Genomic DNA, 19,206 nt, shown 5'->3' on the forward strand with positions numbered 1-19,206 from the left:
CTCTCAAGAAAAAGGGGAAGAGCTAAACTCAGATCTAACAATGAACTTTTTTTTTTTTTCATTAAAATAGAGCTATTATTATTCACACTATTGAAATAATAGAGATCCTGGAATTATTTCATTCTGCAAATGATCTTTAAGATCATGTACAATTCTTTACAAGCATAAAAATCAAGAGTGCACTTCACTTACACAAAAAAGCACAGTGAAATAGAACACATTATTGCTTGAAAATACACAAAAAATACTCAGCAAAGGCCCCTGAGCCAGGCGATTTACTGAAACTTGAGACTTCAGCATACACATTAGTAAAATGTTCGTTACAAGTATGAAAGCTAAGCCTGACTATAGTTTCTTTCTTCTGATTAAATGGTAGATATGGGATTCTTTTGCAAACAGAACAGGCTAAACAGATAACACACTGCCACCAGCCAACATTTTATCTAGATTCAGGTTCATTTAGTGTATAGATTACCTGTCCTGACTTTTAAATTTATGTTGCTCTGGAAGTGCTTGCACTTCATCACTATCCAGGCTGGAGTGTCTTGTCAATTCCTTTATTACATTTTTTGATATGAAGGAACTGGATTTTTCTAATAGATAGTCTAGGTCCCCAAATAAAGAAACTAAGTAAACAGGCATACTGTCTCCCCACTTTTCAAACATTCATTTCAAAAGCTCACACATAGTGGTATGTGAAATAAACCCAGAATGTAAAGACAAAAGTAAACCCCCATTTTTTATTCCATTTCTAAACAATAAAATTAGAATATCTAGTTTCCTTCTTTTTTTCCCCAAAAATTGTTTAACTTACTTACCTTACTGGATGAAATAGCAAACAGACTGTCTCTATAGCAAATTAAGTTCATTACTGATCTCTAGTTTGATTTGGTTTATTGCAGCTGAAATCATTAAAGCTTCTCCCTGTGCTTTGCCAAAGCAATGTGGATGACTACAGAAGTAAACACAAGGACTGGAAGGAGTGGCTAACCATCGCTCACAGCAGTAGACTTGTAACTTTAGCTTTCTATTAGTATGCAAATACTTAATGAAATGAAATCACACAACTGAAGAACAATGCTTAATGACTGCTCAGTGCAGATTTTCAAACCCATGTAATTTGGTTTTCTTAGTCGTTATTATGCCTCTTCTGCGTGCTGTTAAGGAAGTTTCAATTGCCATCTTCCACTCACCAAGCCTATTCCTAGCATTCATGAATACTGAATTAATCAGACCAATAAAGATGAGCAGCATTTCATTCTATCAGTGTGCATGTGTTAAGAATCATTGAAGTATGCAAAAAAAGGGGAAGCCTTAGAAATCTTAAAGAACTATATGTTTAATAAACCTTATGAGTTTGCAAAAAGGCAGATAGGAAGGTTGCTTCTATTTAGGACAAACTTAATATGCTTAGTATCTGCAGCACCACTTGTTTTAGCTTGTACTATTTCAGCAATCAAGTTCTATTATAAATTAATTTCATTTAGCTGACTCTATATTTTTTATACATGAACAGCATTAACAGCCAAAAGACCCCTTCCAAGATGGAACATTATTTCCTCAATTCAAAATGCCTGCACCTTGCATCATACCTGAACAAGCAGTTCGAAGAACTGCAACCTTCCTTCACATAACAAGAGTTTGGAAAGTCTGCTAAAACAGTAAAAATTCTCATATAGCAAGTCAATAGACAAAAGTTCTTCAAATACTGCTCCAGTTTATGATTTTCATTCATCAAAAGGTGCCCTGACCACTAGCTTGGCAATCTGATTCACATCCTGTTTTACGAAGAGGAATGTGCATCTCCTACACAAAACAACCACATCTTGATTCCAGATAAATTTTCTTCTCCTGCTTTACTCATAAAAATCCAACCAACCATAAAAAGGACCATGTGGATACAATGATTCCAGCCAAGGGTCTTGCAAGTTTGCCACCCCCAAACGCATTCCGCAGAAAGGAAGTCAAACAGCAATTACCACATCTATTAGTTGAAGGAAACATAACTGAAGGTCATATAGTAGCAGGACTCCCGGTCAGGACCTCAAACCAGAACTGCTTCAGCAGTACTCATGGATGATCTCTCTGTGGCAGAGGGCAGACATTTAATCTCATCTTTCTCAATTCCCTTGAAGCTTTCAGTGCAGTGGACTATAATGAGATATGGCTCTTTGCCCAAGTAAGGATGACAGGATGACTGTTAACATGAATACCAATCCTTGAAAGGACACTTTCCTTCACTAGCAATGGAGAAATGTTCCCTCACTTCTAGGTACCTTATTTTGGGGTGAATCAGCTCTCTCCCTAATGGCTTCAGCAGCTGTATACAGTGACTAGTTAGCATCACATCCCAGTATTGATAAATAAGATGTCATTTTACCTTTCTTTCACTACACATGACCATAAACCCATTATCAATCAGCCAGCAGGAAACTGGCTTATGGATGGAGAACCTGCATCCTTGGGAGAAAACAGATGTTTTTGATGGTGGGGAGAGCATTTTGAGAAACAGCCCTTATACTGTTTCTGTTGGTTGACTGTAACTGGATGATCTCTGGTGCTTTGCTAATGTTGTGCTTTCACAAAGAGCAGCTGTTAAGTAATGCAGTTAAGTTACCATTTCCAGCTGGCTATTAGCTTCTGTCAAATTTATTGGACAGTGGACAGATTTCACTGGAACTTCCACAATACTTTCTTTTGGAATACAACAATGAAATACACCTGGGTGAGAAGCTTTCATTCAGCCTTAAGGAAACTTTCCTGGTTTCAGAACATTATAGCATGCCTTCTCAGTGACTCCAAATTGTCACCTCTGCTCTACAGTAGTGTCCCACTGGATATCAAATCAAGGTCATAGTCTTGCCTTTCATCTGCTGGAAACTGAATTGCTAGAGACCAGGAAATCTCACAGATTTCCTACGAAGGTGATTGACAGGCTGGGGTTATGTCACTAAAGCAAAATTAAACACAAACTTATTTGCATAGAACACTCAGAGATAATTCAGAAACTGTCTCTGGAAGCCCTACACCAGAACTGTCACAGTGTCTTATTCAACTGCAATGAACATTGCTTAGCCTTTGATGAGAGAAATACATTATACATCAGAAGCTCAAATGAGACAGTCCATTGCACAGGCTGAAAGGACAAACAGTACACAATAAATTCATGTTCTTGTTGCTTAATTCACTAATGACAGAAGCTCAGTTGTGCAAAAAGCAAAGCACAAGAGCATTTGTAAGGCAGAACAGAAACTGTGGGCAGCTGCCCCCAGCTCAAACCACTCTTCCGGCACTGTAGTATGTCCTCACTCAAGATCTGTACTGCAAATTCCATTCTTGAAACAAAAGCAAACAAGCAAAACCAACCCAATAACTGGATATAGGGGAAAAACTACTTATGACTTTGCACTGACTGAGGAAAACATATCACCGCTCAGTATTTTTTTCCCCACCTACTTTGCATATCTCCATAATAAAAGCTAAGGATTTCAGACTTGGATGCAGACTGAAATCATCCTCTTTGCTGGGCTTGATTTGCCTTGAAGATTTTTTTTTTTCAGTGAAATTACTGAAAAGAATAAGATTAGAACACTCCAGATACTTAAGGCTTTAGAAAGGAGTCAGATCAAGGACTGAGTCAAATCTAATCCAAAAAGGAACTGAAATCTATACCAAATTATGTGCAGCCATAATTTTCATAAACATTTCTGACATAACAGTATATGTAGCATAGTGTCACCTAAGTATGCTGCTGGATCCTATATGTGGGTTTGTATGCTAGCAACATAAAACAGGGATCCAGCTGCTAGAATTAGGTTCATTAATGGATGCGCTATTAGAATGTAGGGACGTTAACATAATGAACCAACAGGAATTCAAGTTAATCCAAAAAACTAAAAAAAATATAGTGCTGGTATACTCAATACTAAGAAGTTACAGAATGGTTATAAAACTAAAGCATAGAAAATTATTACCTAAGGAATATGGGCAGATAAAATTGCAGCTAAATGTTAAGTACTGCTACTGCTGTAGAACAGCTCTTAGGGCTTAGGTGGCCCTCATTACTGCATTACTCAGACACCAAAGGTCAGTCCAGGTTTCAACTAAGTGAATGAGAACACAGCGAAATGCGTGGCAAGATCATGCTCATCAATTCAGCTGACAATTCTTTTTTAAAAAAAAAGTAAATCAAAGGACTGCAAAGATGAGGAGGGTGGCTATATGGAAATACTCTCCTACATATTTGTCTTAATATATCAAGGGTAGGATTCTTAATGTAGCAATGGGTAGATTTGCAGGTAGGCTAAATAACCAAGATGTAGGTTCAATGGCATTATTTGTGATTAATCTATTTTTTGTAAATAAGCTATTTTGTGTTTCATTCTATTTTTCAAGTGCACACACATTTCGTAACTTTATTCATTATTCATATTACCCACCTTGCAATTTTAAAGCTGAAGTGAGTTGCAAGTGACACTTTTTCAATTTTAATGTTCTTAGACATTAGTTTATTTTAAAATTAATGAAAATTTACAAATTTCCAAACATTTTTAGTATTATTCCATACCTGGAAGCTGGCCTAGAATACATTTTAACATTTGACATTTTATTTCAGAATTGTTCAAATTGGTTTGTTAGCTTTACTGAGAAGTATGTTTCATATGAGCTCAGTAAATTAATGTTAAACTTTCACTTCAATATACTTTGTAGTTCTGACTAGAAAAAATAAGGTAAAATAATGTATGCTTCATTCAATTGCAATTCATAATGAAGTAAGAGGAAAAAAAGGCAAGTCCTTTGGTATATGAAAAATGGAAGATCAATATTAATTAATATTAAAATACAACTTATATATAAATACATATACAGGGAGATACTAAAAATCTAATATGAATATGGTAGTTGTGACAGAAATGCAAACACTACAAATGAGGAAAAAGTAAAGATAAACTGAAAATGCAAATAGACTTGCGTACATAAGCCCAGAATAACTGATCTAACATAAATTGCTGTGCCATAAGGATAAACACTTTGTAATTGCTATACTACATTTAAAACAATCATATGACAGATACTGGTCCTTATTAGCACTCTGACACAGGGTGATGCCCTCTATTTATCTGTCCATGGACACAAGCAACAGAAAGAGGTTAGGATTGAGCAGTATCTCCTCAGAACCTGTGGACATGCCTTGTCTTCAGGGTGGAAAACAAGTCACTTGAACTATTGTGTCTCTTGACACCACACATTATACAGTAATGCGTATTACAGACAATCTTTGCACAGGAAAATGAGCACAGTATGAACAGAGCCCTTCTACGCCAGAAAATGTTTATTACACCCAGAAACTTGGCTTATATATTTTTTTTATAGTATTTCTCATTCTCCCACCAACAGACAAGTGATGGAAATATGGAACTCGGATGACTGCACCAGCACCCTCACCTACTGCTCTTCTGTTTTCAGAAGTAAAATCTCAGCCTTTCATCCTCTGACACAATTGACTTGAGCCTCATCAGATGGGATCAAAGGAAAACATATGACTGACCCACAAAAGAAGAGGAATAATACAAAAAATGTCATCCTTTTATTTTTATCCATTTTTTTCACAAATGGACCAAGGACAATCAGAATAGTAATTATCAGGGAACACTGAATGGCAGAACTATAATTTGAAACAAACTCTGCAGTGTATTGTATACTCTATTAGCTTCAACAATCATGAATTCATAGAAAACAAGAGTGTCAAAAATATCTACCTGTGTATTAGACCTTATTGTTTGCAGAAAAAGACTGCATTTTGTCTTCAATAGTTTTGTTTCATTTTATTTTCTTCCAGAGAAGACACCAGAGAAAGAGAGGTTGTCCACTGCTTCATAAAAATTATTCTCTCAAGGGTCCGAAACCATTTTGAAGAATTTTAAGAAAACACAAACAAAACCTTCTCACCTTCCTTCAAATTAGTCCAACTGTAAACCTGCATAAAATAAAACAACTTTCCTGAAGTAAGAAGCAGCTCAAAACTAAAGACTTTATCTTTCTACTATGCAGCTCCTCATTCTTGAAAGGAGAAATACAAGAAAAGAGAAAAATACAGCTTCATTCCCAAAATGCAGGTGAGAGGAAAAGGTTTGCTTGACAGTCTTTAGACTAGTTTGGGAGCTAGTATTTCTTTCTGGAGATGTTGAGACAAGCCTCCCCTAGACCGCCAAGGACAGACACTGTGCCTCAGCACCCAAGCTGGAAGTGGAGCCTGCCAGGGTAAAGGAAGACTGTGCAATGCAGGAGAGCTGTGCACTCAATCCAAATTCCAAACTATGAGAAATAAGCCCATCTGTAACACAAACTACTGCCAACTCCTTCCACAGAACGGTTATGTGGAAAATACCACACTGAGTGAGATAATTGTTTGTTATTTCTATGTCTTTACACTGAGAATTTATCCAGATACTTTGGTGATAAAAGCCTTCACAAGCAAATGTGAAGTCAATATCGTCTGTGATCTCTGATAGATCTACCAGGATAAAGAAAATTATCCCGAATACCCAGAGTTGAAAGAAAGTCACTCCTTCATTGAATTCAGATACCATAACAAGAAGAGTTTCTCATGAACAAAATAGTTGCCTCTTTCAAGGATCAGAGAGTTTTTGTCCTGGACTATAAACAACAGCTTAAATTAAAAGCGAGTTGATAAAAGCATCCATTTAACAATTAGTGAGTTAAATAAAGCAACAAAGCAGCATCATAATAGCAAAATTAAATTATTAGAGTTGTCCAGTTTTGTGAAGAATTTGAAGCTTTAATTTCATTTAGTACATTTCTAATGGTTCCAACGTAGGACACCAGCTTTTTGGTACAATGATGAGAAGGTCATCAGGAAAATAACAGATATACGGAATACTTCTGCAGCCTACTAATGGAGTAATACTCTGGTCCAGTCATACTGAAGGACAGCCAAAAGGCCTCAGTTAGGTTCTGAGCCCCATTTTTCTAGGCACTGTGAAAACACAAAAGGGAACAAAGTCCAAGCCCCAAAGGGCTTGTAGTGTAAAAAGATTAGTGATACAGTGAAGAGAAAGGCAGTCTGATGCATTCAAAATAGACTGACTTTTTAATACCTATATCCATGTGTCATCCTTTCAAGCTGCCAATAGAGAAGAGTAATCCTGACCTGCTTTCTCAAATCTACCCTACTATGAATATTATTTCCAACATTAATCAAAGTCTGGCTAAGGTTTTCCTTTTATTTATTGATTGATTGATTGATTGATTTATTTATTTATTTATTTATTTATAGATGATTTCAAAACAGTTATATTTCTCTGGCTTTTACAAACAATCATACAGTTAGAAAAAAAGAAATTAAATGAAATGAAACCCAAAAGAGAACTACCAGGGAGAATGGAAAACACAGCAAGAATTTAGTTACTTGAATTCCTGCCCTTCTCAATTGTTGGACATATTTTCACATAGACACAGATAATGTCCTCTAATTCCACTTCAAGAGTCTATTCCTGACAGTTAAACATTATCTAAAAGTCCCTATGGAGGTGTTCATTTAAAGCTGATGCTGGCACAGTTTTTCGCTCTTTTCTAGCCATCTGGTCACATACTGAATTGTCAGCTATTTTCTCTAAACCTGAGAGGAAGACTGAAAGAGTAAACAAAAACATCAACAAAAAGCAATCTCAGGGTCTAAAGTAACCAAAACAATCAAGGCTAAATTGCAATTTCTTCCTACTCACAAATTTCAGACAAATGAGACTTAAGAGAAAAAAAACCCCTAAAACTCAAAAGGTTGCAACCCGAAGCTATTTTGAACATCCCCCCACCCCCGAGTCCACACGCACAGCTGCAAACACACCAAGCATTCATATTGCCCCCTCTCCCCCTAACCTATTCTCCCAACAACTAATAGAAAATACAGAGATCCATTTCTTTACATTTAAAACTTAGAATACCAGGGGCTGGCATTCAAAACTATTTTGCATGCCATTCAATAAAACCTTTTAACATCAATTTTTAAATGTGGATGCCTCAGTCCTACGCTCTCTCTGCATACTGACTTAAACAACAGAACGTGGAAGCTGACTGCCTCATTAAAGCACCCATATGAGAAAACTTGCTACAGTTTCTATACAAATAGACAAGAGTCCCACTACATTAAAATGAAACCAAATCATTTTAGCAAACCTCTTTTTTCCTCATGGTCTTCTCTCTTCTCTGAGCAACGTTGTTCCATCTTACACACACACTTAGATGTGCCATAAGTGCTTCATTTAAAGTGCATAAAAGCTATTCACAGCTCTCCTAAGAATGAAACAGTTTTAATATTTTCTGATCCATGTTCCTGCCACAAACATTCACCGGCAGTATGATAGCTCCAAGAGCAGACATCTGATTCTTGACATTTAAAGATACAATACTGGTGAAAATAGTGACGCTGTATTAACTGCAAACAGCTTGTGAGGGAGTAGGTGATGTACTCCTAAAATGTATAATCAGAACAAGTAATAATTTCAACCTTTTGATTTTTTATTTTTGACTCAAAGCCATGAGGAAGAGGAATAGCCAGACAAAAAAATCTGGACCCATTACAATAACTGTTTTATGAGAATTTATATTCTATGGCAAAAAGGAAAGTAGGCTGTTTTCCTGATGGAGAAAGCGTTAAGGTACATCAAAATTTCTTAAAAGGGTCTCAAAAGCTTTCATAATGAAATAAGCAGTAAATGAAGTCAAATCTTGAAATTACAGAAATCAAAGAATTTGTATCCTGGTTACATTCAGTTAATTGACATTGTAATGCTAAGTGCAAGCACTACAACATCAAATTCCCTATACCCCTACTGTGACTGCCTTATAAAGTCAAAAAGTATGCAGAAAGGTCTTATTTTTCCCACAGGAAAAAATTATAAGCCTGTTCCAACATGAACTGTTTCTTTGAAATACTGAATGCTCAGAAAAAAAAAAAAAGAAAAAAAAGGAAAGAAAAAGCAGGTTTATTTTTAATTTCAGCAGCTTTACCCCTTGTCTGATGATCAGTGACCTCTTGGGAAAGCTGAAATATCAGAGTAAACCTCCATCCCCCACAAACACCTTAGACAAGGCAGAGCACAGTTAACAGTAATCAGTTCTCCACACTGTACCTGGAGGTACTGACATGACCGTTCCTGTTGACACGTCTCTGCTTTCACCACTGTCTGGTCCATGTTAACTGATGCTTTCTGGTAAACTTCACGGGCTCTGCTCACTGTTAATGTAGAGGACCATGAGCTTTTCTTCATTAACTGGGAGTCCAAATTCACAGGCAGGTTTGCACAGGTAGAGCATTTGACATCATTATTGCTTCTGGATGACTTCACAGTATGTTCGCTAATAGTGTTATAGGCTTCCATAAAGTATTGGGAAGAAGAACGATCAGGGCATCTTCCCATGGTCATGACCCCACTGGGACCATGATAAATGCAGACATCATTGTCCAAGTTGTCATCTGAACTCCACCATCCTGATGCATTGGATCTAGGCTTACCTTCTGATCGCCTTTCTTTACTCTTGCTGCGCTTCCCATACCTCATCGTCTGTGACTCCTCTGGACTTGCTTTGCTCCCATTGACACTCCCCTTGGATGGTCCCTCCAGTGAATGTGACTTAGTAAAGAGCTTTTGGACAGAATGAACCAGATGCCTGATCCTCCCTGGGCTGTCACTGCGGTGCTCAATGGCAGTCCGCTTGTACTGCAGAGTGTGGTAGCCATCCCGATTCAGAGGCAGCTGCCGCTCAAACTGGTCCAAAAGGTTGGCAGGAATGCGGTTTGTCTTGTTGGCAGTTCCATGCGGAACCAGAGCACACTCATCCTTGAGTTCATGGTGGGAACTATAATGCCTCCGGGGAAACGTGCTGCTGGCAATCTGATCGTTGTAGGGCACCATGCACTCTGCTTGAAAAGAGTTCCTTTGAGTGTAGTAAGGGTGGTCTGCAGGATGGGGGTCCACCGGGTTTAACAAATATGGCTTCCTGTCTGGGTGGTGTGGCAGACTGTCACACGGAGGGTCACAGGCAACCCCATGATGATGACTACGGCTGCTAGATAATCCCTTCATTGTTGATGTAAAGCAAGTCCCAAAGTCATCTAATACGTATGGCTATGCAACAGGCAGATCTCAGAGAAAGGCCTAAAAAAATGAAATACAACAGAAGCTATAAGATATTCAAGATAAGAGGAAAATCAGCATGTGCATGTTTAGCATTGTTTCTTACAGTACTTGTAATAATCATTCTCTGACTATTTTTATCCCTTAATATTTGCCATGTCCAACAGAGTGATAGGGGATACCTAAGCAATACACAGCAAAAATATTTTTTTCACCAGCTGGAAAACATGCAAGAACATTTTCTGATATGAAATTCACTATTGTTCATGAATTCACAACAAGGTAAGTATCACCACCTATACTGTAAAACTTCAGTCCTGAAAACATTCATGGGTGGGGGACTCCCTGGAAGCCTTAACTGCTCATCTGCATGTTTTCAGAACCAAATAAATGCATTAAAAAAGATTGTGCCCCTAATGGATCACTTCCCGGGTTACTGTGGACCAAATACTAAGTGTGGTTCAGTTAAGGTAAAACTGTTCCTTGTCTTAAATCCACATCTGTTCATGATAAAAGTGCAATTTACTTGATCTCCATGTTGTCTGCCTAGACCCTAAGCATCTCAAGACTATATGAAAACATTATTTCGGTAAGCTTTTTTCAAATTAAGAATAAAATAATAATACATGGCACTAACTCTGTCAAAATTAAACCAAACTGTTTAATAACCTATGTAATCAGGGTTGTTGTAGTTACAGTTTACTCACTCCTATTAAAAAAATAAATCTTATTCTGATAATGCATGGCTTGGTTTAATTTTCCATAAATTTTCAGAGTACCAAGCAGTGTTTAAATATCCCTACCTACTCCTGCTACCATTAGGGGAATTAGTATAGCCAAAACTTGCACACTGCTGTAACAGTGTAAGGGATTTCAACACTCAACACTTGACTGCAGTTATTTGGCCTTGAAGTGACTCACAGTGTTATGGTTGCAACAATTTGAAAAGGAAATCTTCATATATCATTCATATAATCTGATATAACCACCACTCTGTTTGAGGCCAGATGTCCTCATTTCAGCTCTCATCATTAGCAAAAGTCTAGATGCAACTGCTACTGCAACCTCTAAGATGTTAATGCATAAATTCTGTGGTTTTACATGCGGCAAAACATTCCCATGGTGCTGTCTCAGCTCCTGATGGGCAGAGGACCCCTTAGAGGATGCTCTCTTATGCTGCACACAACTGAAATGGGAGTCACTCAACTACTTTATTCCTTTCCAGCGTGGATAGTCGCATAATACTTTTGGAAATGTCACCCTTGAGATCTTTTTTTGAATATGAATAGACATGTATCCAAGGTTTTCCACTATGTTCCTCCAGCGTTCTCTCAGATAAATTTCATGTTTTAACATGTTGTGGACAATGTACATGCTGGCAAATTGGGAACAATGAAGTTTTCTGAAATAGCACTAAGTTAATGTCAGTCTGGAAAAGCATGTTCTGCATTTCATCACAACAGGTTTTATATTTTCTTCTGAATCTGTGATGAGCTGAAATGGAGGGTTTTTTTTTAAATACATCTCAAAGCTACTGTGGATGTCCTGCATTTCGTTCTCCCTCACTGGATCCCTGGAATGCAGAAAATGTTCATTCTCAGGAGACTCTGAATTCCAAAAGAAAAGTTTTCAAAATACCACAAAAGGCACTTGAAATATTCCAAATGGATGAGCTCACTGGCTTACCTGAAGAATGGCCAAAGGCACTTTTAAAAGAACAAAATAATATGTTCAAAGAGCTGATTTGTCAGTTATACTGTAGTGACAATCCGTATCATTTCTAAAGAGCATTTTACATCCCTACAAACTCCTTTAAAAGTATGATCTATTAGACTATGTCACAGTGAAAAACCCAAAGGGATGTAGATCTATTACTTAAATCGTTGAAAATGTGATTTGACCAACAATATCCCATCAAGAGGAATACCAGTAAAGGGTATAATGACCAAATAAAAGTCCTTGTGTCTCTGGTGTCTATGAATATCTTTCACACTTAAAGGCTTGTGAAAACAAACTTTCAGCCAGTTAATTTTCATTTAAATGTATTTAAATCCATAATCATGCAACAGTCCACAAGATGGTTGATAAATTATCTTAGGACTAACAATAGATTAGTGCACCATGTAAGATAAAAGCAGTGAAACCTTGCCCCATAGATACGAGAAAGAAATGGAGAAGTACAATACAGTGGGACATGCACAGAACCAGTGATTTATTTTCATTTTTTTTTATTATCTGAATAGCTATGAATTTTTTATTTTATCATGCTGTGGAAAAAGAGTACATGTAGACAGACAAAGAACTGAAAGCACCAAGCATTTACAGAATAATGAGGTCATAACATGCACAGCAGATGACATGGAATTATTAAGAATATGCAGTCTTAATATATTGTTAGAGCAGAATGTCTTGGATGAGGAAACACTTGATCTGACTTCATAGCAGCCTTCCAGTATCCGAAGGGAGACCAAAAGAATTCTGGGGAGGGACTCTTCATTAGAGACTGTATGGTAGGACAAGGGGTAAGGGGTTAAAACGTAAACAGGGGAAGTTCAGGTTGGATATAAGGAAGAAGTTCTTTACTGTAAGGGTGGTGAGGCACTGGAATGGGTTGCCCAGGGAAGCTGTGAATGCTCCATCCCTGGCAGTGTTCAAGGCTGGGCTGGACAGAACCTTGGGTGACATGGTTTAGCGGGAGGTGTCCCTGCCCATGGCAGGGGGCTTGGAACTTGATGATCTTAAGATCTTTTCCTTAAGATTCCATGATTCTATGATTCTATGACAGATAGGCCGGAACAGAATAGTGTGGAACATTTAGAAAACAAAGATGAACTTAAAAGATGCAGATATGGTTTGACCAATGATAGCAGCAATGTTACCAGCTGTGTTTTGGATGGACTGGCAATATAGATGCTAAAGAGAATGCTCAAACAGTCTTAAAAAGTGGTAAAGCTTATGAAAAGTGTCATTTGTCTGTACAGAGAGAAAGGGACATGTTTTCCATAAATTGTGGAGGAAGACTGGTTAAGCACTCCTATAAGAGCTTGAATGGCAAGTAGGATGGTGGTAATGTTTAGGAGAAAAGATAACATTTAGTTCTACACCCATTTTGAGTCTGAGCTGTCAAGAAATCTTCCATGAGGAAGTACTGGAGAAAAAAGAAGAAAATGGATAGGCTGATCTGCCTGAGAGGAATCAGATGAGCAGATACAGAGAGTAACAGAAAAAAACATGCTTGTGAGAGCAAAAGATCACAAAATCACAAAAAGATGAGGATAAATCTTTGCAGGAGCAGCAGATTTGAAAGAGGAGGGAAAAAAGAAGTAGCGAAGACCAGAAAATTACAGAAAAACCCAAAACAAAAGGGCACAACCACCTGTGTAACAAAAAGGAGTAATAGTAAAGGCTCTAAAACCTGTGAGAGATTGAAGTTCAGAGTAAATAAATGTTTATTCACAACTCTCAGACTTCTGTATGCATTATGAGTTTTTTTTTTCTGCTGCAAGAGCATTGAAAACATTTATTTTATCATATGTCAATTGTGATAAAAGTCACGAGTATTAATGAGACTACAGCTTGATTTTACCATAACTATATTACTGCTGCTACATTATCGAAAGCATAATGAATTAGAAAAAATCCCCAAGAACGTGCCATACTGCACCCTCCAGGAAGGGAAGAATACAATATGTGCTTACTAAAGAAAGGAGTGGTGTTTTTTTAAATATTTAGTGGACAATTCTGCACAGAAAAAGCCCAATGCAATTCCTAAATCACTTTCATAGCTCAATCCTGCTTTAATATGTTCATATATGTCTAGGAAAAAAACCCAACACACCACCCTACACAGCCTCTAGTTCCATCAGTATTTTTTTTAAATATTCATTTTTTTTACCATGATTGTGTTGGCTGAACCTATCAGTGTTTAGTGATGAACTATCAATGTTTATTGCAATTAACAGCTGGAGACAAGGCTATCTGATCATGCAATGAATAGCTGAGGAAGACAATTGATATTTTTTGGCCATACTAGGAAATAAAGCAAGACAATTGATGAACATACTGCCTATTAATAAACAGTGGAATTGGCAATTCTGTGGACAGCAGACCAAACCCACTTGATGCAATAAGAATGAGATGTTAAATAGACACAGCATTATTAGGCTGAATAATTCTTATTACTTTCAACATTCATGTTGCATTTGCTTTTTTGTTTTTGAGGATGCCCTGAAGGATATGAATATACTCATCCTTGCTGCTAGCATGGTGTCCTTAATGCACAACAATTTGCTGAAATAATTTAGTGGTTAGAAAAGTGTGTAATTAACTCTTACGTAATTAAAGTCAAAATGCATGCAAAATAACAAACCTGAATGCATAAATTACCCACACTTTACAAGCTCAATTTCCCTATATTGTCTACTCATGTGTTCCAAATTTATTCATAAAACACATATCCAAGAAATATATTCTTTCCCTCAGATATATGTGAAAACTTCTCTCTTACAAAAGATGTACTGATATGCAACATAGCCTCTCCAATTTTATTTTACTAGACTGCAGAATTAAGTTTCTTATGTTTTTACAGGAAGCTGTGAAAAACAATTAGTTAACAAATGCTTTCAATAAAATAATGTATACATAGGAATATAGACACTAAGCAAATAATACAGGAGAATGTATCAGGTAGTACAAAATGGATAATTAATAACTCAGAATGACTAATAAAAAGTTTATGGCCATTAGCGACTTACAAACTTTCATAATTGAAGTGTCTTATGGGATCAGTATGAAGAGTCAACATTTATAATTTTCTCTTTTTTTTCAATAATCTGGTTATGTTGTAGAAGTGCAATGTTCAGAGCAACGCAAAAAGCACAACATAATGTGTAATGATGTGGAGTGTAAGGTAAATAACTGCTAAGATAAGTGACAGAATGGCCATGATATCTATGCCAAGGTGTGCAACTTAACTATAAAAATGCAAGTAAGGCATATATGAGAAACAGCCAAACATGTGCTTGGAATTCATATTAGATATATATAGAAGGAAGGCAATGCAATTACATTATGTGTAGTTACCAACAGAGACACTGTAATACCCAATCCTAACCCTAACAGAGATGCCCTAATTAAGCATCATCATTACTACAGCACCTTAAGTCTAATATCCATGTCTGCTCAGAAAAAAAGCAGTGAATGATGTTGACTTTTTGTTTTCATTCGGTGAACATGGTTCCATTCAGTGAGTTAAGAGGATACTTCTGAATCCTTGGTTTTGTGCCAGGACCACAAACTGCAGGGCTGGCACACAGGTGAATGGCAATGTGAAGACATGATGTCATGTATGTACAGCTTTGAGACAGGAAGGCATTTAATCATGCACACAAACTGAAACACACATTTGGACCATACTGGTACTTACATCTCAGATCACAGCAGTCTTTTCAAAGAAATGCTGTGTTACTGTTTGAAGTGAGGGGACATAAATTGTGCTTTCTGGAAGTACTATTTCTGGTTGTGCTCCCATTTTATGCTCAGTGGTAAACAAAGAGAGGTTCTAATTCCCATACTGAACACCAAAGATTCTCAGCATTTGCTTATTTATTTACTCACCCACTATGTATAGTTGCCAGGAAATTTCCTTTCCTTGAATCTCAGACTTTACAAACACATGGAAGGTGCATTGATGCTGAGAATCAAGCTTTCAAACGCTCCTCATGCAGCACATTGCTTTATCCCAAAGGTCTTGATATTTTACAGCCATTCTGTGTGGCCTTTCCCATTAATAAAAATCTTGACATTGATAAAAGGATACATATTCTAAAATGCCTGTCTCCATATAATTTATTAAAGGTGTTCAGAACAAAATGAAGTCTCAAATTATATTCCTAATGTGTTTTGGCATGTAATATGAGAGATACTGTGCCTTGGGTAAAACTCTCAAGGGAATGTCTGGCTTTTGCTTCCATGTCAGCAATCACACCAGGAAGGTGATATTTACAGTATAATTTAATCTTGAACAGTGGATGGGGATTTATAAAAGAAATGTTTTGGCCACTAACATAAACTCACTCCAGGGTCATGGGCAGACCAATAAGGGAGAGTAACTGGGGAAAAAAAGGAATTAAACTCAAGAGGAATCCCTTGTGAATGGTATGCAGACAGGAAAAAAAAACCAAGAAGAGAGGCATCACACCCACGATGTCATAAAAATAATTTTTTTTTTTTTTTTTGGGTTTTGATTCTTTTTTTTTTGGTCTGCATCCAACATTCTTTAATTTGCATATACTTGTGGTGGCAAGTTTCACATTTACATTTGACTACTATTTTCATCCACATACTATTGGTGAGCAACTGTGGTGGTCAGTACCAGGGCAATATGTGCCTTGAGGGTTTGGGCTTGGATTTATTTTCTTCATCTCTGTGGCTAATAGCAAGTTGATTCTTCGCTAGGAGTGTCACTAAAAATGTAGTCACTAAAGGAACCTGACACATAATTAATCTCTGAGTCATATCTATCTACATTACAAGGTCTGCAAGAATTCTAGCAGTAATATGTCTACAAGATTTTGACACAGTCTGATTTCTTCAGTCCAATTAGAATGTGACTGGCAATACAAAGGATTGCATGCAAAAATCTTGGCTCTATAAGTGCAAATACAAAATTGTGATCATCTGTTCATTCACTGTCCTCATCTGCACGATTAACACACGATTAACAGTCAACTTTTAAAAAATTCTGATCTGCTCCAGTGATTAATAATATACTGTGTGATTAGACTGCTCATGCCTTTTCTGTGGTACAGAACACAGACTGTCTCTGATTTGATGAGGTACAGCACATCAGTTGGAGAGCCTGTTGTGAATTTCACTGCAAATTCTGAACCGTCAATCAACATCTTCTCCCAGAAAGAAAACAGCCAGGAGGTTATGTCTGCATAGAACGGTGAAAGGGGATGAAAAGAAAGTTCCAAAATTTGGAACAAGGTTAACACATACATAGCTCAGTTGCTCTCTTTTGGGTACCCTACAGCGACACCCAAGTTTGCGACTCTGAAGATTTTTTACTTGCTTTTCTCACAGAAGATTTCTTAAAATTAAAGGATTACAGTCACTACTTTCTAGCAATTACAGATAATCAATGTAAATTAGACTGCTTATATCACTCAGGATTACAAAAGGAAGCACGTATTAGGGACAGGCCACACTTCAGTGTAGCAGCGATATCTCATAAAAATAGAGGGGCTAACATAGTAGCATAAAACATATAGCATTAAATGACTAATACAATATGGAAATTTCAGGTATGTATAGATATATTCCTGTAAGTCAGTCAGTTATGAATGTCAAAGGTTTATTTTTCTAGTAAGAATGAGATGTTCAAAAGATAAAACCTACATTCAGTGTGTGCACTGTACTTTCCCTGTGAAAGTCAAGTAAATTCATGATCTGCAATGTGGTCACATTGTGAAAATGGACATCCTTGTACTAAAAGAAGCACTTTATTCTCACTGCAGGCACAATAATGTGACCAAGCAAAGCCACTATTGCATCTAGTGACTGTATGACAGTGACCTAATAGAAACTGTTAATCTGAGTCAGACGTTGCACTATTACATAATCCTCAGCTGCATGGTTCACTAACTTTTTTCAACCAGTTTTTTAAGTGCTCTGCAATTCAACATTACGGTACTTTTGCGACAGGAATCAGTTAAATTATTGCCTGAGCTAAAGGCTTTCATGATCTCAAGACGTTTTCTACACATATCTTGAAATAACAATATACACTGTCAAGCCAGGCAACTGGCTTTTCTTAGTCCTATGCATTAAAGTCCAGTCAAGGCACATCACAAGACAGAATCCATACTTTTATTTCTGTGATGGCAGTGACAGTCTGATTATGTGACTTTGATGGTCTCGACCAGCAATTTTCATGACTCAAACTGCCTCTAAGCTTTTTATTCCTTACTGTTTAGAAATTAAGATAAACATTATTTCAAATATTTCTTTCTCCACAAAAGCCACCCAACTCATTTTAATAAAACATAATTTTACATGACTCTTTCTACAGCTTACTCACAGACCTTGACCTCATTTAGCAGAAATAGAGATTGATTTCCTTGGAAAATGTTCTTCCAAGTACACTGTGATCTTTTAAGTCCAAGCAAAAGTGACAGATACAAAAAAAATATAAGCATCAGTCTCTATGCTTGCAGATGGTCTCCCATCTTGGCTTTCAAGTAGTAGCTCTATTTGAATGGTGTTACCCCTCAAAATCTGTTGTCAGCCCCAGAAATTAATCAAAACGAAGAAAGTAATTACAAGTGTTTCAATGGAGAAACTTCATGGAAACCTTAGAGGAGCATTGTGAAGATATTAGTTCATGGAAACCTTACAGGAGCGTTGTGAAGATATTAGTTTTGACAGGATGACACTACAGGGCTTATTGATCTTCACAGCCCATATGCTACCCACACTAGCCCCACAAGAAAGAAAAAAAAACTTAGTGAAAATATCCCATATTGCAACTACAAGTAAGAACTTCTTGGAAAATCCACTTCATATTCATATTGGTATTATGGAGCTTTGACTGTATAAACAAATACCGCCGCTATGATCACCCTGCGTGGTCATGGATATGTTTCAAATCCTGTGTACCCAAGCCAGGTTTCTCCAGTGATGCAGTAGGAAAAGGTATGAGGCAAGGAGTGGCAAGAATGTTCTGCTCATATCCAAGGCCAACGAACTTCTACATGGGAGAAAACGAATTCTTGGAAGAAACAAAAGCCCTCTCTGAAGGTATGAGATAAAAATGCTTAGCAAGCAAGTTGGAAAGGTCATTAGGTTTGAAGACAACAGTCATGTTTAGATCAAAACTTAACCTTAGTAATTTTAACTTGTTCCTTCCAGCTCAATCTAAAAGTAAAAATCAGCAAACATAAGCTGGATTTGGCATAGACCATGAAACATTCTATTTAAAAGACAGAGAATAACAGAACTTTTATAGCTGTACCCTAAAACAACGCTGTAACGTCGAACTTTCTGAGTT

At 37.0% G+C, this 19,206-nt stretch overlaps 1 protein-coding gene across 7 annotated transcripts in view; it reads right to left on the minus strand.

Moving 5' to 3' along the window:
* The window catches only part of DLGAP1 (DLG associated protein 1), a 407,231-nt gene that overhangs the window by 134,556 nt on the left and 253,469 nt on the right, over positions 1-19,206 (minus strand). For 6 of the 7 annotated variants that reach the window (XM_061448756.1, XM_061448758.1, XM_061448757.1 and 3 more), the window contains one exon: positions 9,150-10,175. In XM_061448756.1, the coding sequence (XP_061304740.1) occupies positions 9,150-10,103 (954 nt within the window). In that variant the 5' untranslated portion in view covers positions 10,104-10,175. Of the gene's footprint in view, positions 1-8,193; positions 8,367-9,149; positions 10,176-19,206 lie in introns of those variants that run through there. The other variant, XM_061448762.1, reaches the window with a different exon arrangement.

This window comes from Pezoporus flaviventris, unplaced genomic scaffold (assembly GCF_033815535.1).
Source record: "Pezoporus flaviventris isolate CSIRO_AGI_PZ_B2104156 unplaced genomic scaffold, CSIRO_AGI_Pfla_v1 ptg000007l, whole genome shotgun sequence".
In the NCBI taxonomy this organism is placed as follows: domain Eukaryota; kingdom Metazoa; phylum Chordata; class Aves; order Psittaciformes; family Psittacidae; genus Pezoporus; species Pezoporus flaviventris.